This window comes from Falco rusticolus, chromosome 7 (assembly GCF_015220075.1).
Source record: "Falco rusticolus isolate bFalRus1 chromosome 7, bFalRus1.pri, whole genome shotgun sequence".
Classification (NCBI taxonomy): domain Eukaryota; kingdom Metazoa; phylum Chordata; class Aves; order Falconiformes; family Falconidae; genus Falco; species Falco rusticolus.
In genome coordinates, this window is record NC_051193.1 from 3,311,702 (window position 1) to 3,337,088 (window position 25,387).

Consider the following 25,387-nt stretch of genomic DNA (forward strand, 5'->3'; position numbering starts at 1 on the left):
AGGACCCCGGGAGGTGGGGGGGGTCGGGGGGTAGGAGCTGGGTGAGCAGGGGTGCTTTGTCCGCAGCAGCGGGACACCTGGGTCCCCAGGCTTCATGTGGCTGGCAGGCAGCGCCCGGCGGCATCCCCAGCTGTCGCCTCCCAGCTTGGGGCGAGGAGGGTCCCGCAGCCCCGGGGGTCCCGCTCTGGGGGGTTCCCGCCCTGCCCGGGGCTGGAGGTGCCTTTCCCCAGCGGAGACGCCTCGTCCCGTCCCGGTGCCGGCGGGCGGGACCCCGTGTGCGGCCGGGAGCCCCCGCTGGTCCCCACTGCCCCGGCCCCCCGCCCCGGCCAGCAGCCCAGGGGTTAAGGGGGCGAGGAGGTTCGGGTTACTTCCCCTGGAGCTTTAGGAGGAAACTTTTCCTCTCGCCAGCGGCTGAGCTAGCGGAGCTGAGACGCCCGAGAGCCGCGCGCAGGCAGGGCGCAGGCAGGGCGCAGGCAGGGCGCAGGCAGGGCGCAGGCAGGGCGCAGGCAGGGCGCAGCCCCGGGTGCCTCCATGGGGATGCTCCCGCAGCCCCTCGCTCCCCGCCGCTGAGCTCAGGAAGGTGAGTGGAGGGCGATGTCGCTGCCCAGACCCCCCCGTGGGGTGAGAGGGGGTGTCCAGGGGCTGACTCAGAGCAGGGGATCTTGGGGGTCCCCACCCGGGGGTGCTTGGCTTAGCGGGGGCTGTGCGGGGGCCGGCACAGGGCTGCGGGCTGGCAGTTCGGGGCTGTGGAGTTCATGTGCACGGGGGTTATGGAGCCCATATGAGATGGGAGAGGCCTTGGGGGTCCGTGGGGGTGCGTGGGGTATGGAGGGCTCCAGGGGGGTGGCGTATGTGTGTGTTGGGTTATGTGGGGCCAGAGCCTCAAGGGAGCTGTGCGTCCGCGTGTGTAACGCTCAGCATCTGTGCCCCGGGTGTCTGCGTGTGGGACGTGGGACACGCGTGTGTGCCATCTGCAAGGTCTCTGCAGAGTGTGCTGGGGTGGGGGGAGTCAGGGTGTGGGTGGCATGGGGTGGTGCAGGCAGCCTGGGGCGGGGGCTTGGCAGAGGGGCTGGCTGGTGTGAATGGGGAAGTGCATGAGGGGACCAGTGTGGGGGCAAGCAGGGATGAGTGTCCACGGACCCCGTGTCCACACACCGTGCCCAAGGGGGTCTGCATGGGGAGGGCCGGTGCTGGGCAGAGGCACCCACTGGTGTGGGATGGAGGGGGTGTGCGGGGTGCCTGTCACCCTCCCAGCTGGCTGTGGCGCCTGGTCCTGGGGCAGCCCTCCCAGCCATGATCCAGCCATTTCCCAAGCCCTGTGCCTTTGGCCAAAGTGAGGGCAGGGACCGGAGCAGAGGGAGCCTGTGCTGCAGCTGCAGCCCGCTGTGCAGTGGTGGCTGGCCAGGCCGTGCGGGTGGCTGGGCCCTGCCGGGACGCCCAGGGACGCCGCAGCATCCCGGGGCTACTCTGCCAGGCAGTGCAGCGGGGCACTGCTGGGGACAGGGCACTGCTCCCGGAGGACGCGGCTCAGCCTCTTCCCGGTTTCAATTCCTTGCCCCCGAGCTGCGGTTCCCGGCAGGACCTGCCCATGTTTCCAGCTCGGATCTTACGAAGAGGACTTTGTATTTCTAGGACGAGATGCAGTGCCTCCCCTCCCCACCCTGCCCTACACGGGGACTTTGCTCCGTGGCTTTCTGCCGTGCCCGGTCTGCCACCCCCAGCCTGGGGAAGCCTCTGGCAGAGCTTCTGGGGCCAACCTGCACAGCCTGGGGGTTTCGGCTGCTCTCCCCTGCCAAGGCAGAGCTCCCATGGAGAAGAGTGTGCCACCATCCTGCACACCAGCACCCCGAGCCCTGGTGTGTTTGCTTGGCTGGCTGAGGGCTCAGCACCGTGGGGCACAGGCAAGGCTGTGCCTGTGGGACCCCCTGTCTCCCAGCTGCGTGCTGTGCTGGTTGAGAGCCCCAGGTCGGCTAGGCTGTGGCTGGCAGGGGGGCTGAGCGTGGCACATGCAGGCTGCTGGGTGCCCCACAGCGGGTGGCAGCAAGCACGTGGCTGGTTTCGTGGGGCCTGGAGTTTGACCTCTAGGTGCAAGCCAGGCAACGCGACCTTGGACTTTGACAGGGCTGTGGGCAGGGCAGGCTGCTCCCCAGCATGGTCCTGGGCTCCACCTGTGCCACCCAGATCCCTGGGCTGCACTCCGCTGGTTTTCCCCTGATGTGTGGGCAGCCCAGTGAGGTGTGCCCCTGCCAGGGGACAGGTGCTGGCCCCCACCTGCCATGGCCTCAGCCCCAACAGCAGGTCCCTCGCAGGCAGAGGGCCAGCCGGGACCCCCTGGCAGCAGCTCAGACCCTGTCACTCGAGGGTAAACAGGGTGATGTTGAGCCAAGGGCTTGGCTCGGGTGCTGGGGCTGCCCACCTTGCTGCATGGTGAGGTGGGGTTTTGGCCACCAGCTGTGACCACCTGCTCTGTCCCTCCTTTTGCAGGGCCAGGCCAGTGCTTGGGAGGGACCCAGGGAATCCTGGCCTGCAGCCCATGCCTGCTCCCACACAGCCCATCCCTGATGGTGCAATCCTCAGCTGTGGTTTTACCCTCCACTGCAGCGGCACTGGGTGTTAGCACTCCTGCAAGGCTGGGAGGCGGGCGGGTGGAAAGCTCATCCTGGGGGCCGTCGCTACCCTGAGCCTCACGGTCATTTAATACTTCACCCATTAACTTGGACTAGTAAACCTTGTTGGAGTGAGAGGCTAAAAGCCGTGCCAGCTGGGCAGCACCTCCTTTGTGAGCACCGCTCCCACAGCCCCACCATGGCGGCTGGCTTCTTCATCAGCAAGACTGTGGGCATCGTGGGCATTGTGCTGGCCCTGGGGGCCGTGGCCACCATCATTGCGCTGTCAGTGGTGTACGCCCAGGAGAAGAACAAGGTGGTGGATACCACCACTGCCGCCACCACCACCACTGCCTCCACCACCACCACCACTGCCTCCACCACCACCACCACTGCCTCCACCTCCAAAACTACTGCCTCCACGCTCCCCACCATCCCTCCAAACACCACCGCCGCCCCCAACAACCCCTGGAACCGGTGGAGGTTGCCGACGACACTGATGCCAGAGTCCTACGAGGTGACCCTGCAGCCCTTCCTGATACCTGACGCCAACAACACATACATCTTCAAGGGCAACAGCAGCGTGGTCTTCTTCTGCAACAATGCCACTGACCTCATCCTCATCCACAGCAACAAGCTGACCTATACCAAGCAGAATTCCTTCCATGCCTTGCTGCAGGCAGTGGATGGCTCTAGCGTGCCCCACATCACCAATACCTGGCTGGAGATCCACACTCAGTACCTGGTGGTGCAGCTGGATGGCATGCTGCAGCAGGGCAAACGCTACCGGCTCTTCAGCATCTTCACAGGCGAGCTGGCCGATGACCTGGCCGGCTTCTACCGCAGCGAATACGTGGAGTCAGGCGTCAAGTAGGTGGAGGGCAGGGGGCTGGGACAGGGGGCATGGGCCTGGCCTAGGGGTGATGGAGGGCATGGGCTGGGTTTGGGGCTCCTCTCCCACTGGGACAGTGGGATGGGTGTTGGGGAGCCTCTGTGCTCCCCTGCACCCACATGCCACCCCAGCGGGGATGGGTGCGGGGAGCAGGCAGGGCGCAGGGCAAGTGGAGGGATCCAGGGGGGTGCCAGCCCCTTCAGAGGCCGCCGGGTGCTGATGGCATTTGCTTGCAGGAAGGTGTTGGCCACGACACAGATGCAGGCGGCTGATGCGCGGAAAGCTTTCCCCTGCTTTGATGAGCCGGCCATGAAAGCCACCTTCACGGTGAAGCTGATCCACCCCACTGACCACAACGCCATTTCCAACATGCCCATCAAGAGTGAGTGGGGCAGGGGGAGCCCCAGTGGGGGAGTCGGGGGGCCTGGCAGGACTGCGGGATGACCCCCCACCCTCTGCTCCCCGCAGACACCAGGCAGCAGGAGATCGATGGGCAGAGCTGGAACGTCACCGAGTTCGAGACCACCCCCAAAATGTCCACCTACCTGCTGGCCTTCATCGTCAGCCAGTTCAACTACACGCAAAACAACTCGGGGGATGTGCTGGTAGGCTGGGGGTGGGGGGTACCCTCTGCCCACCCAGGGGGCTGAGCCCGGGCAGTGGCTGAGCCTTGCCTCTCTCCCCTCCAGATCCGCATCTGGGGCCGCCCTGAAGCCATTGCCGAGGGCCAGGGTGACTATGCACTCCAGAAGACTGGCCCCATCCTCAAATTCTTCGAGGAACACTACAACACATCATACCCGCTGCCCAAGGCCGGTGGGTGCCATGGGGTGGCCGGGGCACTGGGTCAAGCCACCAGCCGGGGGTGTGTGCAGGCAGGCTGGCACCCTGGCAGCGGCATGCCAACGGGACCCCTCCACCCCCAGACCAGGTTGGCCTCCCCGACTTCAATGCGGGTGCGATGGAGAACTGGGGGCTGGTGACCTACCGGGAGAACTCGCTGCTCTTCGACCCGGCTTACTCCTCCATTGGCAACAAGGAGCGGGTGGTGACTGTCATTGCTCATGAGCTGGCCCACCAGGTACCTGCCGTGCCCCCCGCCCGCCCCGCTGGCTGGCTGGGCATGGCTGACAGGGTGCTGTGCCCCCCCGCAGTGGTTCGGGAACCTGGTGACGCTGCGGTGGTGGAACGACCTGTGGTTGAACGAGGGCTTCGCCTCCTATGTGGAGTACCTGGGTGCCAACTCGGCAGAGCCCTCCTGGCACATTGTGAGTGGAGGGGCCAGTGGGCAGGGGATGTGGGCAGGGGGTGTGGGCATCCCGTCCACCCCTGCACCCCTGGGGGCTGCCCCCGCTGCCAGGAGGGTGCACACAGGGCTGAGGTGGGTGCTGGCACTCACCCCCGCAGAAAGACCTGATGGTGCTGAACGAGGTGTACGCAGTGATGGCGACAGATGCCCTGACCACATCCCATCCACTCTCCTTCCGCGAGGATGAGATCAACACCCCAGCCCAGATCAGCGAGGTCTTCGACAGCATCTCCTACAGCAAGGTAGGCACGGGAGCCCTGGGTGCATGGGGACCAGGCGTGGGAGGTCTAGTGGGGCGGGCTGTGGGGTGGCCCATGCACCCAGGGCCTCCGACCTGCCATCTCCACAGGGAGCGTCGGTGCTGCGGATGCTCTCTGACTTCCTCACTGAGGATGTGTTCAAGGACGGGCTGCAGGTAAGGCTCTGCTGGTGCTGGCTGGCACTGAGCCCTGCTGAGGGCTGAGCATCCCATGGCAGGGGCTTCCCCGGGTGCTTTGCGAGCCTCCTGCACCCCAGACCCTGCTTACCCGTCTCTCCTGGTGCTCTCCCGCAGTCCTACCTCCACACCTTCGCCTATGGAAACACTGTCTACACGGACCTCTGGTTTCATTTGCAAGAGGTAGGAGGGGACTGGCTGCTCCCCCCAGCCCAGCCCCTTCCCCACTGCTGTCCCAGCTCTAGGGGGCTACCTGGCAGGATGGGGTCCTAGCCACACAGCCACTGACTGTGTTGGGCGAGGGGTGCAGTGCTGGCTGAGCCCTGCAACCCATCCGCATCCTGCCCCCCGCCCCAGTTCCGGCACCACTGACCCACGGCACTGCCCTCCCCGCAGGCTGTCACAAAGAACAATGTCTCGCTGCCTGACTCCATTAGCAAGATCATGGACCGCTGGACGCTGCAGATGGGCTTCCCCGTGGTGACTGTCGACACCCACACTGGCACCATCAAGCAGGAACACTTCTTGCTGGACCCTACCTCCGTGGTGGAGAGACCCTCTGTCTTCAAGTGAGTGGGGTGGGGGGCTGTTGGCAGCAGGGCGGCTAGGGGTAAGGGATGGTCTCACTGCCTGCCTGTCCCTGGCACAGCTACACCTGGATCATCCCCATCACCTGGATGACAGAAACCACTAGTGGGGAGAGGTACTGGCTGACCAAAACCTCAGGTACAGTGTGTCCTGCCCAGGCTGGGAGCAGGGGTCTTGCTGCCACCTCCCCTGCTCCCTGGTTGGGGTCCCCTGGTGGGGCACCATTGGGGGGGGGGCTGGGCCTGGACCCCCATTGTGGGCAGGGGGGGGCAGCTCTGGCAGACCCTCCTCTCCCCCTCCCAGACACCAACAACCAGTTCAACGTGAGCCGCCCCAACTGGCTCCTACTGAACTTGAACGTCAGTGGGTACTTCCGCGTCAACTATGACAAGGAGAACTGGGAGCAGCTCCTCAGCCAGCTCTCCACCAACCACCAGGTATGTGAGGCTGGCTGGGGCGTGGGCTGTGGGTGGGCGCCCCCAATGCCCCCCCCCCCCCCCTCAGGGCTGCCCTGCGATGCTGACTTTTCCTTCTGCCAGATCATCCCTGTCATCAACCGCGCCCAGATCATCGATGATGCCTTTAACCTGGCCAGGTGAGCCATGCCGGCTGCCCACCGGGCTGAGGGGGACTGGTGGGGTGGGCGCCCTGGGAGTGGGCAGCAGCCACAGGGCCAGGGAGCTGACGCTGCCCTCACCCCTGGCAGGGCCAAGTACATCAATGTGACCTTGGCCTTGAGCACCACGCGGTTCCTGAGCCAGGAGACGGAGTACATGCCCTGGCAGGCAGCGCTCAACAACCTCCGTTACTTCCAGCTGATGTTTGACCGCAGTGAAGTCTTTGGGGTGATGACGGTGAGCAGTGCCACCAGCCTGGCCCCGGTCCCGCAGCGGGTCCCGCTGCTCAGCAGAGCCCTGTGCAGGGGGGTGGGGGCAAGGGGCTGCACCCAGCCCTGGGCAGTGGGCTCTTGCTGGTGCTGCCAGGCGCTGACCATCTTCCTGCCCCCCAGAAATACATACAGAAGCAGGTGACACCCCTCTTCAACCACTACAAGAACATCACCAATGACTGGGCCACCATCCCCAGTGGCCTGATGGACCAGTGAGTGCTGCAGCCCCATCATCGCCTGGCACAGTCCCACTTGCAGCCCGGCACTGGCCGGTCGGTGCTCGGCTGCGGCGTTCTGGTGCTCAGCCCCACGTGGCTCCTCTCTCCCCAGGTACAACGAGATGAATGCCATCAGCACAGCCTGCTCCTACGGCGTCACTGAGTGCCAGAACCTGACCACCACCTACTTCCTGAAGTGGCAGCAAAATGTCACCAAGAACCCGTGAGTCCCCAGCGTGCCATGGTGAGGGGGCTGGGCTGGGCATGACAAGGGGCTCCCGACTAAAATGGCTCTCCTCTCCTGCAGCGTCCCCCCGAATCTGCGCTCCTCCGTCTACTGCAGCATGGTGGCCACAGGCGGGGAGGAGGCCTGGGACTTCATCTGGGAGAGGTTCAAAGAGGCCACCGTCGTGTCCGAGGCTGACAAGCTCCGCACAGCCCTCTCCTGCAGCCCCTATCCCTGGATCCTCAACCGGTGGGTGCGGGGTCCCAGGCAGGCGCCGCAGCTCTTCCCCTGCCAGCCCCTCACCCTCTGCATTCCCTCCCAGGTACCTGCAGTACACCCTCGACCCCCAAAAGATCCGGAAGCAGGATGCCACCGCCACCATCAACAGCATCGCCAGCAACGTGGTGGGGCAGCCCCTGGCCTGGGACTTCATCCGTGCCAACTGGAGGACGATCTTTGGCCAGTGAGCACCGTGGGGGGCGGCTGGCTGGGGCGTGCAGCATCCCCCTGGCTGCCTGTGCCCCTTGCGGGGGGTGGCACTGTCCCTTCCCCTGGCCGTGTGGGGTGAGGGCAGCCTTGGCCCCTGGTGCTGCTCTGCCTGCCCCCCCCAGCTCAGCCATCTCTCTGCTTTCCCAGGTACGGGGGTGGCTCCTTCTCCTTCTCCCGGCTGATTTTATCAGTGACCCAGCGGTTTTCCACAGAATTTGAGCTGAAACAGGTGAGGCTGGACGCTGGCAGGGTCTGTGGGACTGGGCATCAGGGACTCCAGCCCCAGCAGAAGTGGGGGCACAGCTCTGCACTGCCGGCACCTCGCAACCTGCCCTTTGCCAGCAGCCCTTGGGAGGGGGGCTCCTGCCCCTGCCCTTCGCGTGCCCAGGGGTCCCAGCAGCTTCTGTCTCCATCCTGGGTTGCTGGGGGCTGTCGGGGTGCTGCCATGGGCTACTGGGGTGGTGTTGGGGGGCTACTGGGGGCTTTCAGGGTGCTGCCATGGGCTGCTGGGGAGGTGCCAGGGGGCTGCTGGGGTGGCCCATGCCTGCTCCAGCTCATCTTCTCCCCGGCAGCTGGAGCAGTTCAAGGCAGACAACCAGGACATCGGCTTTGGGTCGGGGACGCGGGCGCTGGAGCAGGCACTGGAGAGGACCCGTGCCAACATCAACTGGGTGAAGGAGAACCAGGACACGGTGCTGGCATGGTTCCAGGGCGAGATTCCCCCCAGCTAATCATGTGGCCCTGACCGCCATGTACCCTCCTCCGCAGCTGGGCTGGACTCTCACCCACTCGCTGGTTCCGTTCACTCCATCCTCTCTGGCCCCCAGCCCCAAACACTCCCTCCTGGTGCCCCCCAGGCCACCCCACCTGGGTCCTTCGCTGCTCATGAGGGGCAGGGTCCGCTGCCCACAGCAGGGCCTGGTGCCTGTATGATGGGCAGCAGAGGGGGGCTGGGGGGCTTTGGGCTGGGGTGGGGTGGGGGGGCCCTGCTGCCCTCAGCTGCCTGGGGCAGCACTGGGCTCTGCAGGCTCGTGCAAGGCCTGGGGTAGGTGTAAATAAAGGCTTGCACGTCAGCTTTCACTAGCGGCTGTGGATGGGACCCCACGGTGGGCACGGGGTGGGGGCTGGGGAAGTAGAGCCCCCCGGGCTGTTAGGAGCCTGGTGCTAAGTGGCTCTGGGGGCTTTGCCGACGCCATCGCTCCGGACCCTCCGTCTGACGGCTGTGTGTGAGCTCTCCTGCTGGGCGCCAGCCCTGCGCCCTGCACGGGGGGCTGGCGTGCCCACTCCCCGACCCTCTGCGTAGTTTCCCCCACAACATCTCTGCGCGGCCAGGGCAGGAGGCAGCCGCAGCTTCCCCGAGGCACCTGGATGGCCATGCCGGGCGGGATGGGGTGCCAGCAGCCAGCCCCCCAGGGACTGTCCCCATGGGCTACCCAGGTCCTAGAAGGGATGGAACTGGACGGTCCCAGCAGCACGAGGGTGTTTCTGAAGTCCTGGTCCCAAACCTGTGTGGGGGATTTGGGCACAGAGAAGGGATGGGACTGGGGGTGGGTGGGAGCTGCCCTTCCAGGGGTCAGTGGGGCTGGTGAAGCCCCCTGGGTGGTGAGTCCCTCTGTCACCCTAGCTCTGGGACATCTTTGGGCTGTGGGCTGGGCTGGTAGGGGTTGCTGAGCCCCCAGCTGGCTGTGTGTGCAGGGGGGTGCCAGCCTGTGGGGTGCCCTGGGCCCCCAACCCTGCCCATGCTGGGGCACAGCGAGCGGGTCCTGCAGTAATGAGTCGGAGAACAGTGGTGCATGGCAGCTTTAATGAGGAGCCCTTTGCCGGTGTCCATCCTGCGTGGCTCTGCAACGGGGCTGTGCCACCGGCCCCACATGGCCTCCGCAGCTGGGGGTGTGGGATCAGCTCCAGTTGCCCCAGTGCTGTGCTGGGGTGCAGCTGGGCAGGACGGGGGCTGCCTGGGGGGCTGGGGAGACAAGCCTGTCTGGGGCTGGTGGGCTGCCAAGCTATGTGGAAAGAGTTGTGTTAGGCTGTGGGATGGCACCTTTCCCCCTGCCCTGCACCCCGTGCCCCCCACCCCGTGCCTGGGCTGGCTCTCTGGCTCCCCACACATCATGCTGTGCCCCCCAGCCCATGCAGACATGGCATGCAGTGGGATTTGTGGGTGCAGCCCTGCCCACACCACGCGAGGAGCATCCACCCCTTCTTCCCACCCATCCCCAGGGTGTCCCCCAGCCTGGGGGGTGCAGGAACAGGGGCTGGGCTGGGGCTGAGGGTACCTGGCAGTGCGCAGGCAGCTGGGAGCCATGCGCAGGGGTCCCAGGGTGCCCTGTGTCCGTCAGTCCTGCCCCGGGAGGCTGGTGGGGGGCTGCAGGCTCCAAGCAGCAGGAGGAAGCCGTCCCAGTGCCTGTGGCTGTGGAGCATCGCCAGGGTGGCTCCAGGGGGGTCACCGCTCCAAGGCTGCAAAGCGTTGATGACCAGGACCTTGAGATGGAGCCAGGGGTCCTGTGCAGCTGCGGGGGGGTCCCTGTTGCAGGGATGTAGGGGGGCAACCCCCAGGCCTCCATCCCCACCTCGGGAACTCCAAGCACCTCAGGGGGGGTCCCCGCAGCAGGGCCACAGGGAGGTGACCCCCAGGGCCCTGGCTCCATGCCGGGAGCCCCGTGCAGCTCCAGGGGGGTCCCCACCGCGGCAGGTGACCCCCAGCCCACAGTGCCGGGGGGCGAAGCATCCCGCAGGGCCGGGGCTGGTGTGTGCAGGCGGGGGGCTGGGGGCTGGCAGCACCCCAGGCCCTGGGGGCAGAGGGGGCAGTGCCGGGGGGCTGCCCCCCGCCGCCGGGCCAGCACCTCCTCGCTGAGCCCCAGCAGGGCTGAGAGGTGGGCGATGTAGCGGATGGCGAGGCGCAGGGTCTCGATCTTGGTGAGGGTCTGCCCGGCGGGTGCCAGCGCGGGTGGCAGGTAGTGCCGCAGCCGCAGCAGCGCCTGTGCCAGCCGGCGCATCCGCAGCTTCTCTCGCTCGCTGGCGCTCTGCCGCGGGCCCCCCGGCCCCCCGCACCGCCCTGGCTCAGCCCCACCACCCCGCCGGCCCCCAGACCCCAGCTGCCGGCCCCGCGGGGGACATGGGGACATGCCCGGTGGCTCTGCAGAAGGCGTTGGGGAGGTGGCGTTGGCGAGCCCCCTGGCCCGGTCCTGGAGCAGGGCATGGCCCGCCAAAGGCTGGAGACCCCAGAGAAGGAGTGGGGCTGGGGGTCCAGCCATGGCCAGGGTCTGCTCTGCTGCTTGCATCTGGGGGTGCCCGGGCAGCCCCAGCTTTATGTGGGGCTGGGGTGCGAGGTGACACCTTTGCGACCACCTGGAGGTGTCAAAACCTACAGAGCCAGGCTGGGGCCAGCCAGGAGCCTGGGAATGCTGGGCCCATTTGCAGAGGTGTCAGTTCTGACTCCTCTGACCCTTAATTGGCGCTGCCCAGCGCTGGGAAGTGTGCAGGGATCAATTCACACGGCCATGAGAGATGCTAACGTGCCTACCAGCCCTGCCAGAGCCTGCACCACCCCACACGGTGGCTTTGCTGGGCCAGCTGCACTGCAGTGGGCAGCAGGAACTTGACCTTCCAGTGCTGGGACCCTGAGCCACCAGCCCTGACACCCAACAGTGTCCCCACACCTCCCCTGCCCTCTGCACAGCCCCCAGACCTGGGGCCAGGAGTCCTGGTGTGCTCCCAGCTCAACCCAACCGCCCTGAAGGACAGGGGGATGCAGGGACGCGCTGGCAGTGGGTCTAGTGTGCCAGGAGACAACCTGGCCATGCTGCCTCGGTCTCCCTGATCCCATGGGATGCAGCCCCGGCTCTCTGAGCTCCCACTGTGCTCTGGAGAAGCTGGAGGCACAGCCTGAGTGTTTGTGGGGACCCACTGGGCTGTGCCTCCCCTGCATGGAGCTGTGGCTCCCTATACTGCTCATCCAGCCAGCGCAAACCCCAGGCTGGGAGTCAGGGTCCCCCAAGGCAGCGGGCAGTACCGTGGGGGGATGCTAAGCTCTTTAGGGTGCTCTTTAGGGCAGGGGACCCTGCCTGCATGTGTGGGCTGGGGAGTGCAGCAGAAGCAGGGGGGAGGCATCTGCTTGCCCAGCTCTGGGGTGGGCAGTGCTCCTAGCTGCAGAGGGCTGTTTGCTGGGACGCTGTCATGGCACTCACCCCGGTGCCGGGCACAGCCCTGTGCACCATCCCTGCCAGCTGCCCCACTCCTGGCTGGAGGTACAAGAGTGCACAGCCAGGGCCAAGGGCCGTGCAGATGTCTCACCCCCAGGAGGTGCTGGAGCAGGGATGGGGGGTCCAAGGCGAGCTGTGGGGTGTCCTGGCATGGGACCCCTTCAGTGGGAGGGATGGCTGCTCTGGCAGGCACCAGTCTGAGCTGGGCACTGACCGCCTGGGGAGGGCTTTGGCCAGCTTTGGCCAGCAGCACTGTCAGCAGCCCTGCAGCTGAGCTCCATCCCAGTGCCGTCACCGTGTCCACCCCATGGCCCACGCTCCATCAATATGGGCTGGAGGGACGTGGGGGGACCCCATCTCCTCTGAGGGGTGAGGGGCTGTGCGCTCCCCCTCGGGGGGCTCTGACCCCATGGCCAGTGCTGTCACGGCCCAGCCGTGCTCCAGCACTTGTCTAAACACAGAGGGAGGTGGGAAGTGGCTGCCCAGCAGGGCCGCAGAACTCATTACCCGGGAGCTCATCAGCTAATGAGACCCAGGAGGGGGCCTGGGGACGGGGCGGAGCGGGGCTGGGGCAGAACTGGGGGATGTGCAGGGAAGCGGCCATGCCCCAGGCTGTGCTGTTGGGTGCACAGCACCTCGCAGAGCAGCCTGCCACGCTCCCAGGGCCAGGCTGCCGCTGGACCCCCGCAGCAGCCCCCAGCCCCAGAGGTGGGCTTTGGGATGGTGTCAGATGCCTGCGCACCCAGAGACGTGCTGCGGGTCCTGGTCAGCACCCATGCTCTCGGACCTTGCACGGTGGCATGGCACTCCTTCCAGCAAGAGGGCAGAGGGGATTAATAGCAATTAACTGTGGTGATTTTCTGCCATGCCTGCAACATCTGCCAGGGGGGGAACGGCCAGTTCAGATGCCAGTATCCTCATGGTGCCTGGGCAGCTGTGTGGGTGCCAGGAGGAGGGCTCCGCTGGGGGCTGGGCTGTGGAGTGACACCTTGGGGTGCATGTGGCCCTGAGCAGCAGTGGGTGCCGTGGCAGGAAGGGATGGTGGCAGGTCACCACCCTGTCCCTGCACTGCTGGACACCCAGGGCTGTGCGACACCTGCACGAATGAAACGCTGGCAATGCCCCTGCCCAGGCTCCCCGCAGCGCTGGTGCGACCGGGGCTGAACAGCATGCCCAGCTCTGGTGAGCGTGGCGAGGATGGCTGGAGCGCTTGGCCGGTGGTGAGCAATAAGCAGAATTTATCTCATCATCTCCCAAGGGAAACTGAACAAGCTTCATGTGACCACCAGGAAACACATGGCCATGAGCCATGAGATGCTGGCGCACCCACCTGTCACCAGCACTTCCCCGGCGGGGGGGTCTGCACCCCACTGTGGGCACCGTGCCCAGGTCCGTGCCCCTCTGCCAGCTCTGTGCCCTGTGTCTGGTGCCTGAGACAGCAGAGGGGCTATGCACACCTGGTACGAGGGGGTCTGGAGCACAGCTGGTATAGGGGGATCCTGTGTCCACTGCCGTACCCCTGTGGCTTTGCACACCCAGTACGGGGGGTCCTGAGCACAGCCAGTTTAGGGGGGTCCTGAGCACAGCTGGTATGTGGGTGTCCTGTGCTCACCATGTACCCCTGGAGCACTGTACACCCAGTATGAGGGAGTCCCGAGCACAGCCACTTTAGGGAGGTCCCAAGCACAGCCAGTATGGGGAGGTTCTGAGCCCCCCACTGTACCCTCAGGGCTGCACACACCCAGTTTGGGGGTCCTGTGCCCACCGCCGTGCCCCGGGGCTGCGCACACCCGGTACCGGGGGGGGGGGTGTCCCGTACTCCGAGGCGCAGCGCTGCCGCCCCGCCGCCCCAGCCCCCCGCCCGCGCCCTGATGGGTTTTCCTTCCCATCCCGGGTTTCCCTGGAAACCTTCGCACCCGCCGGCACCGACACCTGCGGGGCCTGGGAACGCGGCGGGGGGGCCCCTCCCAGCCCCGCCCGGGCCGCCCCTCCGCCGCCCCCGCCGGCACCGGGCTGCGGCCGCCGCTCCGCGCCGGGCTCAGCGGGCGGCCGGGCACGGGGCGGGCAGCGGCGGGCGCCGTTAGCGGGGCCCGGCGGAGGCAGGGCGGGCCGTGCCCCCCTGCACCGGGCGCGGTGTCCCGCGGAGCCAAGCTGGGCACCGGGGGTGCTGGCTGCAGCCAGGCTGCGGGGGGGGACGACACGGGGACACCCGGAGCTGGCACTGCTGCAGCTTGCACCCTGCTGCAGACCCCGCTGTGGACACCACTGCAGACCCCACTGCAAACCCCACTGCAGATCCCACAGCGGACCCTGCTGCAGACCCCATGTGGGACCCCACAGCAGCCCACACTTCAGCCCACACTGTAGACCCCGCTGTGGACCCCATAGTGGACCCCACAGCAGATCCCACACAGACCGCACTGCAGACCCCATGTGGGACGCCACAGCAGACCCTGCTGCAGACTCCGCTGCAGACCCCCATTGCAACAGCCCCCCTCGGCAGCCCCAGCTGAAGGCCTTGCTACCAACCCCACTGGCACCCTCACTGCACACCCCAACGCAGCCCCCCACGTGGGGCCCAAGCCCCATCCTCAGGATGGCGTGGGGGGGTGATGGCTGCTGGGGGTGGGCAGCGCAGAGCAGCCTCACACCGCTGGGGTAAAATTCGTCACCTGCGTGTTCAAAGTTGGCTGCCCTCAGCCCCCCCTGGCCTTTGAAGTGATGCTGATGCCGGCCACGAAGGTGCCACTTCACACCTCTGGCCCTGCATAAAGCCAGGGCGGCCGGGGGACGCCAGCACACAGCCCCGCAGCCATGGCCCGCTCGGCAGCCCCCGGCCTCCCACTCCCTGCCACGGCCCTGCTGCAGGACTGGGGCTGCCGCGGACCCCCGGACCCTGAGGGCTACAGCAGCAGCTCGCCCGCACCCTCACCCGACTCCTGTGGCCTTTCCTCCCCCGCCGCTGCCCAGGCACCCTGCCGCAGCCCCGCTGACCCCTGCCTGCGGGGCGGCCCCGGGGGCAGGAGGGGGATTCGGGGCACGGGGCCGGGGGGCCCGCGGCAGAGCGCCAGCGAGCGAGAGAAGCTGCGGATGCGCCGGCTGGCACAGGCGCTGCTGCGGCTGCGGCACTACCTGCCACCCGCGCTGGCACCCGCCGGGCAGACCCTCACCAAGATCGAGACCCTGCGCCTCGCCATCCGCTACATCGCCCACCTCTCAGCCCTGCTGGGGCTCAGCGAGGAGGTGCTGGCCCGGCGGCGGGGGGCAGCCCCCCGGCACTGCCCCCTCTGCCCCCAGGGCCTGGGGTGCTGCCAGCCCCCAGCCCCCCGCCTGCACACACCAGCCCCGGCCCTGCGGGATGCTTCGCCCCCCGGCACTGTGGGCTGGGGGTCACCTGCCACGGTGGGGACCCCCCTGGAGCTGCACGGGGCTCCCGGCATGGAGCCAGGGCCCTGGGGGTCACCTCCCTGTGGCCCTGCTGCGGGGACCCCCCCTGAGGTGCTTGGAGTTCCCAAGGTGGGGATGGAGGCCTGGGGGTTGCCCCCCTACATCCCTGCAACAGGGACCCCCCCGCAGCTGCACGGGGTTGTCGACTCCAACGTGACCTCCTGGCTCTCCCCTCACGGCGCAGGGGCAGGTGCCCCCTCGGACCTCCCCGGAGACCCCCTGCTGGATGCTGAGCTGATGCTGCCGGAGTTTGTGGACGCAGGGACAGTCACCCAGGTACGTGTGCTGGCAGGGATCGGGGTGAGCCGAGGTGGCCCCAGCATGGGGCTGGCATGGGGGAGGGGCTCACCCCACTCTGGTGCACTCGGAGCCCCCTTGGCTGGGGTAGTGCGGGGACCGCTTTTGGGGTAACAACAGCCTTGTTTGGGGTTGGGAACAGAGAGGTGCCCCCCCTCCTCCTTGCAGCTGGTGCATATGGATCCTTTGGGCTGCTCTGGTCACCCCTGGTGTCACCACCTTCCTTTGTGTTTATTGGGGTCCCATCACTTGGGACAGACCTGACGCCCTGGTCCTGCTTGTCCCTGACCAGGATGATCCTGGCAGGTGGGCTTTGCCAGTCCCTGTTCCTGCACTCCCCAAGACCCTGGACCTGCCCTGGACCCCTGCCCTGGCCCATCAGTATCTCACCCACCCTCTGCTCCCCCCAGGACCTCTCTGCAGACCTGCTCTCTCTCTTGGAGGCTCTGCTCCCGCCACAGCCTCAGGACTGACCCCGATGAGCCCCCAGCTCCTGGTGCCGGAGGACCTGGTGCCGCACAGCCCCACAACGCACCGTCCGGATGCCTGCAGCCTGGGGGATGCGTGTCCCCCCCTGGACAGCTGGGAGATGGTGGGGGTGACCTGCCTCTTGTGTGAGCCTGGAGCTGCACTGGACGTGCTGAGGTGGCTGGGACTGTACATAAATAAACCCTTGTGCCATGTGTCACCGTGGCTATTCCTGGGCATGGGATGGGGCTCAGCATGCCCTGGCCATCGCGTCAGCTTCGGGAGTGGGTTTGGGGCTGGGGGAGGATGGCTGAGCTGGTGAAACTCTGGCTCTGCAGCAGGGCAAGCCATGGGCACCCTGCCAGGCGTGGGCAGGGGCTCCGGCACGCATCCAGCACCGCCTTGCTGAGCTGCAGGGGCTGGGGATGGTGACACGCAGCTGCGGGGCAGCTGGACAGCATCTGGGAAAGCAATTGCAGGGAGGTATTGGGAGAGACACCTCCTGCCCCAGGGCCTGTCCCACGGCTGGGGGTGTGTGGGGGTCACCAGCACCCTCCGGATCTGGCCCTGGTGCTCGGTGAGAGCTGAGCATTGCCTGTCCCTGTGCTGGTGCCTGTGTGAGCCCCCACGGTGCAGGGTTCAATGTGGGTAACTGGGGTCCAACAATAGGGGAGGGCTCTGGTGTGGGGCTGGGGCTGACCCCCTTGGGCTGGGGACCCAGCAGGTGGAGGGGAGTGTGTGGGGAGGCTGAAGATGGGGGCCCTCTGCCCCCCAGCCGCCTGCGTGGCTAGCTGCAGGGTGTGGGGGCCCATGGCCGGCTGGGATCTGGAGAGTCCATTATGGTGGGACCTGACAGCCGGGTGCTAATGTACAGGGCGGGGGGGGGGGCCTTCTCCGCCCACTCCGGGGACTCTGGGGCAGGGGGTCTGCAGAGCTAATGAGCCCCTCTTATCTGTGAAATGACTTGCTAATAATGTTAATTCCCTCTGGCAGGGAGGCTGAATCCTTTGAGATGCAAAGCAGCCCCCCTGCCTTCCCCCAGACTGCAGCTTCCCCCCATCCAGGGCTCAAGGGACTTGGGGAAACGCTCTAGCTGTGGGGACATGCTCCAGCTGCAGGGACATCCACGGTCTGGGGGAGCAGCTGGCAGAGGCAGGGCTAGAAGAAGGGGTCTGTGGGTCTTTTAGCCCCCCCAAATGATGCACCCCAATGCCCAGTCCCGGGGAAGGAAGGCTGCAGCACCCACCTGGGCTGAGGCAGCTCCTTCCCTTGGCCTGGGGGATGCTCTGGCTGGTGGGCTCTGTCCCATGGCTGTGGGGCATCTCCCTCTGCCCCAGTTCCCTGGCCCTGCTGCTACTGGGGGCTGACCCAGGTGGGGTTCCTGGTACAGGAACAAGTACAAGGTGCTGAGCATGGCCCACACCAGTCCTGCGTGCTGTTAGGATGGGATTTGGGATGAGCCAGTGCAGCTGGAGCAGGCAGAAGGGGACAGATGCCTGCCTGGGGGTGGGGGGAGAGGGACAGAGATGTCAGGGCAGAGCTGTGTGTGCATGTGTACATGCCTGTGTGCATCTGCACGTGCATCAGCAAGAAGATGCATTTGAGTCTGTGCGTGTGTTTCTGTGTCTGTGTGTGAGTGTTGTGCCCACTTACATGTTTGTGTGTGAGTGCTGTGCACACTTACATGTCTGTGTGTGTCTGTGTGTGAGCACTGTGCACACTTACGTGTCTCTGTGTGTGTACCTGTGTGTGAGCACGGTGCATGTTTACGTGTGTGTGTGGGTGGTGCGGGGTGAAGGACCAAGCCGTTCCAAGCGGACTGGCTACGTCAAGGAGCAACCTGAGCTACCAAGGGCACCCCACTGGCTGCCTGCTGAGTGTGGCCCAGCGGCAGGCGCGGAGGTGGCTGCAGGCACCAGTGCTGTAGCGGTACCTGCCCTGCTTCCCCTCTTTCTCTGGCCCCTGCCTGCTCGCTGCCACCTGGCACGACGCAGATGCAGGAGCCCTCAGCACAGACACACAGCAGCGTGAGCCCTGGCATGGCCCAGCTGGGTGGTGCTGGGCAGGACACCCTGGCTGGAGGTGAGGTGGAGGGGGGAATGGGGCGCCTGGTCCCCCGGGGGCTCTGACATTGGGCTGGGAGGGTGTGTGTTCCCGTGCAGGGCCACAAGGGATGCTCCGGTGTGGATGGGCAGCGGGAATGGCCTGGGCTGGGTGGTGGGTTGGGGCTAGCTGAGCCTGTCCCCCTCTGCCCTGCTTGGTGCCGAGGACCCTCGTAGCTCTGTAGGGTGTGGGGTGGCTCTGGGGGTGCAGCGGGGATGCAGGGAGCAGCTGAAGGCAGTGAGCTGGGCTAGGGTTGTGGTGCAGGCACCATGGCCCTGGGTAGGGAGCAGCGCACCAGGGGATGGGACCTCCTATGCTAAGCATGACCTGTCCCCCCTTGGAGCCCCCACCCCAGGGCTCCCTCTGGCCAGGCTGCTGCTGCCTGTCTGCCTATTGTGGCAGGAAGGGACCACCTGGACCCAGGCCCTGCAGTGGGGAACACCAGTGCGGAGCCCCCCGGCAACCTGTCCCCCCGCGAGCAGGGCTGTGCCTGGAGCCCGCAGGCGGAGGGCGGCGAGGAGCCCCTGCAGCTGCCCACCTTCTCCCCCGCTGCCCAGGCCCGCGTGGCTGTCACCTTGGTCCTCTTCGCCCTCTCTGCCAGCTGCAACCTGGCAGTGTTGCGGGCGGCGGGGGGCCGGCGGGGCAGCCGGCGCTCCCACATCCACCTGCTGCTGTTGCACCTGGCTGTCGCTGACCTGCTGGTGACGGTGGCAGTGATGCCGCTGGATGCCATCTGGAACATCACACTGCAGTGGCGGGCAGGTGACCTGGCCTGCCGCCTCCTCATGTACCTCCGGCTGCTGGCCATGTACGCCTCCGCCTTCATCACCGTCGTCATCAGCCTGGACCGGCAGGCTGCCATCCTGCACCCGCTGGCCATTGCCCGCGCCCGGAGGAGGAACCGCATCATGCTTTATGTCGCTTGGCTCCTCAGCGCGGGGCTCTCGGTGCCACAGGTACTCATCTCGGGGCTCCTCTCAGGCTCCATGCCCCGTGGCAGACGCCCACCCAGCTTCTGTGCTGGCTCCCAGGGTCCCCAGCCACACCATCTGGGGTCGCTGCCAGGGCTGGTGCTGCTGCCAGCCCTGTGCAATCGGGTTGGAGAAGGCTTGGAGCAGAAACAGCAGTGAAGGAGGGGCCGTGGCAGCATGCCCCCTCCACCCAGCTCTGGCCCCCTCCCCACTGTGCGCCCCATCCCCCTGGGGGTGGGGTCTGGTGCAGGGGTGGCTGGGGATCCCATGAACAGCATCTGACCCTGTGGCTCCAGTGGTCCCTGGCTCAGGATCTGCTTTTGGGAGGCACAGAGCCCCTGGGGAGGGGGCTGCCATCCCACCTCTGCTCTGCTTCCAGCTGTTCCTCTTCCACACGGTCACCCTCCGCCCTCCCCACAACTTCACCCAGTGCACCACGCGGGGCAGCTTCCCCCAGCCCTGGCATGAGACCCTCTACAACATGCTCGGCTTCACCTGCCTCTTCCTGCTGCCGCTGCTCATCATGGTCTGCTGCTACACACGCATCCTCCTGGAGATCTCCCGGCGCATGGGCTCCAGCCTCTGTGAGTGCCTGGGCACCAGGCTGCCCCGTCCCCATACCAGGGGGGGGGTGTCTGCAGGGACCCTGGGAAGGAGGGAGAAGGGGGGAGCCCTAGCTGGGGCTGTGCAGGGACCCCCCAGCCCTCCTGTGGAGCATGGAGTTCCTGCCCCAGCCAGGCTAAGTGTCCCCCACTCATGCGCCATGCCCCGCCCCCCCCCCCCCAGTCTCCTCCCGGGACATGTCACTGCACTGCTCCAGGAACAACATCCCGCGGGCACGGCTGCGCATGCTGAAGATGAGCCTGGTCATCGTCTCCTCCTTCATCCTCTGCTGGACCCCCTACTACCTGCTGGGGCTGTGGTACTGGTTCTGCCCACGGGCCATGGAGAAAAGGGTCTCGCCAGCCCTCACCCACATCCTCTTCATCTTTGGTCTCTTCAACGCATGCCTGGACCCCATCACCTACGGGCTCTTCACCATCCCTTTCCAGAGGGGCTGGGGCTGCCCCTGCGGGCATGGCCCTGAGCCCCAGCCGTCCTCCCCGGCCACGGGCTCCTTCCGCTGCTCGGCCTCCTCCCTGCCACCCAAGCGGGGCATCCCGGGCACACGGGGGTGGCAGGTGCCTCCTGGCACCACCGGCTCCTGCCAGAGCAGCTCCCTGTGACACCAGCACGGCCACGGCCCAGTGCTCAGTGGGCACTGAAGCTGCGGGCGCGAGGGGACCGGTGGCAGGACAGTGAGGGCAGGACAGGTCTGGCAGGGACTGGGTCACTGCTGCTCTCTTCCTGCACCCCAAAGTGCCTCTGCGGGTGGTGGGGCTGGCGTGGGTGCCCCCCTCATCCCCCCTCTGTGCATGCCAAGACCTGCACAGCTGCTGGAGCACAGTCCAGCCCAGCAATAAAGTGTCCCACAGCCACCTCCTGTCCTGCCTGGGTTCCTGGTCATGAGCGGGGCTGGGGTCCTCAGATCCAGCACTGCTGGGGACAGGCTGGAGGGGTGACTGACCTGGAGCCAGTCCTGGCTGCTCCTGTCCCCACCGTGGGGTGCTCCCAGGGTCCCCACAGGGGGGCAGATCCAAAAGCATCCTGCATGCTGGCCAGGGCTGGGTGCTGCCCTCTCTGCAGTGGCTGTTTGTCCCCGCCGGGCTGGTCCCTGCTGGCAGCAGTCCCAGGGTGTCACGCTGCCTGCAGCAGCCTTGCACCCGCTGGTGGCTCCGCTCAAAACGGGAGCGCTCAGCTCCTGCCGAAGGTCGTTGCGAGGCACGGGGGCCCAGCTGCTCCCAGCTGCACAGCAACTGCCCCAAGGCCAGCGCTGCTGTGGGAGCTGGCATAGCTGGTGGGGCTGAGAGAGGCTGGGGAGGTGGGAAGGGGGCTGCAGCCCTGGGCCTCTTGCTCCCCACCGTGCCTTGGAGCAGTCAGTATGGCACCAGAAGCAATGCCAGCAGCAGGGCGAATGGCTCACAGGAATACTCTGGTGTCCCCCCAGTCTCGGGGAAGGGTTACAGCAGAATGGGGTTTGCTGGAGCCAAGACTGAATCAAGAGGCCGACTCCAGACAGCATCCATCCGGGGGTCCCTGCTTTGCTGTGATGGGTCACTGGGCTCATTTGCCCCCTTCAGCCCCCGCTTCCAGGCAGGACCCAGCCCTAGGGGTTTGCCCATAGCTCTGGGGAAGCCCCCACTGACAGCACAGCCTGTGTATGAGCTGGCTGCATCAGCAGAGGGGTGGCCAGGGGAGCTGGGGGGTCTCCCTAGCTCTGGTATCTGGTCCTGCACCAGAAGCACACTCAGCTGGTGTGTAGCAGGGCTGCAGGCAGTGGGGCAGGCAGGCAGGAGGGGAGGGCTGCCCTAACTGGCTGCACCAAAATGTCTTGTGCAGGGGTCTGCCGAGAGCCGGGGGGGAGACAGGCATCACCCCAGTGGGTGCCAAGCCTGTCTCTGGAGTGCTGGTGGGGGGCAAAGTGCCCGACGAGGCAGGAACAGCCAGCTCAGCAGTGACAGTGGCCATACTTGGCTGTCCATCCCAATAATGGCAGCATGAACCATGGTCGCAGGGGTTTATTACGAAGTGGCAAAGTAAAATGCCAGTGGTGCTGCTCCGGCTCCAGAGGATTGATCCTGTGCCCGCTCGAGGGCTGGTGGCAGTGGTTGGCATGTTGGTCTCCCTGGGGTCTGGCACAGGGTGGTCTCCCAAGGGCTCTCACATGGGTCTCTGTTTTGTGGGGCTCCATGGACTGGGGCCACAGTCCCAGGGGCATGGGGGGTCCTTGATGCTGCTAGGGCAAGGACGGGGCTTCCTCAGCACAGGTGGGGCTGAGCTGTGCCCACTCCCACTGTCTGCTGGGCACAGCGGGATGCGCCGGAGACCAAACCCCAGGCATGGACTCCTGCAAGTATGAAAATACCATCCTGTACAGGGCAAGCTACTTGCTCCTGCAGCAGAGAAAGGCCTGGGAAATGCTTTGCTGTGAGGACAGGGGCTTGCAAAGCAATGTAAAGCACGAGACAAAAAGCCCCTGCTGAAACTTTGCCTCTGTTTTTGATCCAGCAGCTCCTGGGATGCTGCTGCCAGCTTTGGCCCAGCTGTGGGGAGCACCCTGCCTGCCCTGGGGGAAAAAGGAGGGGCTGTGCCCACCCCTCTGCCTGCAGGCAGAGCCCGCAGCCCACAGAGCAGCTCTCTGCTGGGCTAACAGCACTTGGCTTGGTGCAGGAGTGCTCGGGAGGTGGGCACTGGGTGGGTCCGCATTGCCCCGTCCCCTCGCTGGCCTGGGCAGAGCTCCCTGTCCCGCTCGGTGTGTGTGGGCAGCACATGGCCTTGACAGATGCTGGGCTGCACCTTGCAGTCACATCGGGCTCGGAAGGTGCATCAGATGTCGGACAAGGGGCCAGTGTTGATGCTGGTCCAGCACACCCACCCACTTCCCCAGTGGAGCTGGTGAGTAGGGACAGACCGGCCAGGCGAGGGGACGGGGCCACAGGGCAGGAGACGGCAAAGTGGGAGGTGATGCTGGGAAGATTTGCCGGGGGATGCTCGCACAGGGGTGACCATATTCCACCTGGCTCAGCAGCATCGTGTCATCCCCTGCTCCCACCCAACCACCTCCCCATGGCAGCACCTTGCAGAAAATGGAGGTAAAGCATGACCCAGGAGAACACGGCTTGCTCCCCCTCGCAGTTCGGGCACCAAACAGCTGTGGCTCTAGGTGCTGGCCACGCCGCTGCCGGGTCTCTTCTCAGTGAAGAAGCTTTTAAGCAGCATCACTTGCCCAATGCTGACCACAAAGAGGATGAGGGTTTCCCCGACCGACCAATATGAGACCCGGCCGTTGAGGTCTTCAGCTCTGCTCCGGTCCTGTGCTTCCCGCAGGCGGTAGTGAGTCTGGGAGTCGATCACCGTGTTCAGAGCCTCGTGGATGGTGACACAGGCGGACTCCATCTAGGGAGACAAACATGCTCCATCACTCCTGATGCAGCACAGCTTGGGCCCGATGCTCACGGCCAAGGAAGCTGAGGACTGTGCTGGGGCACCCGAGAGCCGGTGGCAGGTCTCTGCCACCCCTGACCTTAGAGCAGTTTAGGGGCAATGCTGGAGACTGTCCAGTGTCAGAAGCCTGCTGTGAGTCCTGGGGCACAGCCGAGAGCCCTGCCGAGGTGCTGGGGGTAGCACAGCCCAGGGCACAGCCATCCCTGCAGGCTCACACCAAAGGATGGAAAGAACCTTGCTGCGCTTCCCTTGCGTGGGATGGAAACTAGGTGCTCAGGCCAGGGAGGTTCAGACCCAGTGCAGCCCTCCCCGACCCTCCCTGCCCGCCACCAGGAGGAGGATGTGGCATGTGTGTGGCAGGACGGTTGGCTGGTGGTTGGCACTTCTGCATTTGGCAGAGGGGAAGGGAGACGAGCCCCCAGCTGCCATCCTGCAGGGCCGTTTGGCCACAAGCGGGAGCGCGGCAGGACCTTCCTCTGGTGGCAGCGTGCAGTCACCCACCTGTGTCAGCGCAGTGACGCGGTTGCTCATGTCAGGCAGGATCGGTGGTTCGTCGCCCACCTGGAAGTCGAAGTAGACGGTTTTGTGGGAGAAGGTGGAGAACTCATTGCTGAAGCAGAAGGTGTAGACGCCCTTGACTTCAGTACGGTGCGGGAAGCTGTCGTATTGCTTCTTGGTTTCCTTGTAGATCGTCCTGCCGTTGGGATCCTCCACATAGCAGTCTACATCGTAGTGTCCCCCGGTAATCACCTGGGCAAGGAAATGCAGGTGGCACTTGCCAAACCACGTGGCGAGAGCCTCCCTCCCCGATGGAGCAGCTCTGCCTGGCCCCATGCCTGCGTGCACAGCCGTGCCCGCAACGGGCAGGCACCATGCCCACGGCTGCCTGCCATGGGATGGGGGCCCAGGCTGGGGGATCCCCGCGGAAGCGGTGCCCCACGGTGCCAGCAGCTCAAGGAGGGTGCCCGCAGCTCAAGCGGGGTGCCTGGAAAGGGGGACAGCCCTGATGGCCCAGGTCAGAGGCTCCCATGGCTGCTGTGGGCAGATCCTAGTACTGGCTCTGAGGCAGGCACTGCCAGGCATGGGGCCAGGGCTGGGAATGCACCCGGTGTGGCGCGGGGGGAGCTGGGAGGTGCATGGGAGAGGGGCAGCTGCAGCCCTGCCTGGGGCAGGGCACGGCAGGAGCACGGAGGTACAGGCTGATGGTGATGGGCACAAGCTGGGGCAGGAGTACAGCAGGGGGCACAGGGCTGGGGGCACAGGCAGAGGTCAATGGGCACAAGCAGGGGCAGAGGCGTGGGCAGTGGGCCATGGGCAGTGGCAGGGGCATGGGCACAGGGCTGGGGGAAGGGGCAGTGAGTGCTGGGCACAAAGGCACGTGCATGGGCGCGGGGCTGGGGGTACAGGCAAGGGGCGATGGGCAGAAGCAGGGGCAGGGGTGCAGGCAGGGGGGCACAGGGCTGGAGGCAGGGGCAGCAGGTGCTGGGCATGAGCAGGGTCCGGGGCATAGGGCCACAGGGCTGGGGGTATGGGCAAAGAGCAGAGGCAGGGACATGGGGGCAGGTGTACAGGCAGGGGGTGCCAGGCAGAAGCAGGGTCAGGGGTGCAGGCAGGGGGGCACAGGGCTGGGGGCAGGGGCAGCAGGCGCTGGGCAGAAGCAGGGGCAGGGGCACGGGGCCGGGGGCAGGGGTACAGGCAGGGGGGCAGCAGGGCAGTACCTGGTAGTCCAGCGTGAACTTGAGGCCGCGCTCCAGCTCCTGGTGGAAGCACTGCTTGTCGCTGTCGGGCAGCTCGAAGGTCAGCTCGGTGCCGCCGGCCCGCAGCGCCCACAGCAGCACCAGCACCAGCATCCCGCCCCGCATCCCGCCGCCCCGCATCATCCCTGCCCGCGTCCCTCCCCGCATCCCGGCCCCCTGACGTGGCTCCGCCGGCACCGGCAGCGCTTCCGCTGGGGGCGGCCCCGCTGCCTGCCCGCCCCCGGGGCCGGGCGTCCCGGCAGCCGCAGCGTGGGGCGCGGGGGGAGGGGGGCCGGTGCCGCGGGACCCCTCGGTGGCTCAGGCCGACTCCGAGCTCTTCATTAAGGCAGCGGTAACGTCACAAGCCTGTATTGCTGTTACATGACGTCACCCCCCGGGCCCGCCTGCTCCCGCTGTACGCACACGCGCTCGTTTAAATACATGCATTAAAATATTCCCGCTGCTT

General features: G+C 66.3%; 5 protein-coding genes across 5 annotated transcripts; 3 read left to right on the plus strand and 2 right to left on the minus strand.

The window, feature by feature from the left end:
* Positions 1 to 2,749: 2,749 nt before the first annotated feature.
* LOC119151528 (alanyl aminopeptidase, membrane) lies at positions 2,750 to 8,393 on the plus strand. Its single transcript, XM_037395555.1, has 20 exons — positions 2,750 to 3,476; positions 3,735 to 3,880; positions 3,967 to 4,103; positions 4,188 to 4,314; positions 4,425 to 4,579; positions 4,653 to 4,766; positions 4,906 to 5,049; positions 5,157 to 5,222; positions 5,361 to 5,426; positions 5,640 to 5,812; positions 5,893 to 5,969; positions 6,135 to 6,268; positions 6,371 to 6,426; positions 6,538 to 6,685; positions 6,841 to 6,932; positions 7,051 to 7,161; positions 7,246 to 7,413; positions 7,487 to 7,627; positions 7,801 to 7,882; positions 8,226 to 8,393. The coding sequence occupies exons 1-20, from the start codon at positions 2,806 to 2,808 to the stop codon at positions 8,382 to 8,384; spliced, it is 2,967 nt and encodes a 988-aa protein (XP_037251452.1). The 5' UTR covers positions 2,750 to 2,805; the 3' UTR covers positions 8,385 to 8,393.
* Positions 8,394 to 8,817: 424 nt separating this feature from the next.
* On the minus strand, positions 8,818 to 10,934 carry LOC119150823 (mesoderm posterior protein 2-like). Its single transcript, XM_037393807.1, has 2 exons — positions 9,930 to 10,934; positions 8,818 to 9,093 (listed from the first exon to the last, which is right to left on the minus strand). Exons 1-2 carry the CDS (start codon positions 10,932 to 10,934, stop codon positions 8,818 to 8,820), a joined length of 1,281 nt encoding a protein of 426 aa, XP_037249704.1.
* Positions 10,935 to 14,669: 3,735 nt separating this feature from the next.
* Positions 14,670 to 16,140, plus strand: LOC119150824 (mesoderm posterior protein 1-like). The gene is made up of 2 exons (XM_037393808.1): positions 14,670 to 15,578; positions 16,010 to 16,140. Exons 1-2 carry the CDS (start codon positions 14,670 to 14,672, stop codon positions 16,070 to 16,072), a joined length of 972 nt encoding a protein of 323 aa, XP_037249705.1. The 3' UTR covers positions 16,073 to 16,140.
* Positions 16,141 to 18,439: 2,299 nt separating this feature from the next.
* Positions 18,440 to 20,367, plus strand: LOC119150825 (gonadotropin-releasing hormone II receptor-like). The gene is made up of 4 exons (XM_037393810.1): positions 18,440 to 18,449; positions 18,573 to 19,126; positions 19,521 to 19,725; positions 19,928 to 20,367. Exons 1-4 carry the CDS (start codon positions 18,440 to 18,442, stop codon positions 20,365 to 20,367), a joined length of 1,209 nt encoding a protein of 402 aa, XP_037249707.1.
* Positions 20,368 to 21,744: 1,377 nt separating this feature from the next.
* On the minus strand, positions 21,745 to 25,241 carry TMED3 (transmembrane p24 trafficking protein 3). The gene is made up of 3 exons (XM_037395811.1): positions 24,904 to 25,241; positions 23,687 to 23,935; positions 21,745 to 23,137 (listed from the first exon to the last, which is right to left on the minus strand). Exons 1-3 carry the CDS (start codon positions 25,087 to 25,089, stop codon positions 22,901 to 22,903), a joined length of 672 nt encoding a protein of 223 aa, XP_037251708.1. The 5' UTR covers positions 25,090 to 25,241; the 3' UTR covers positions 21,745 to 22,900.
* Positions 25,242 to 25,387: the final 146 nt, after the last annotated feature.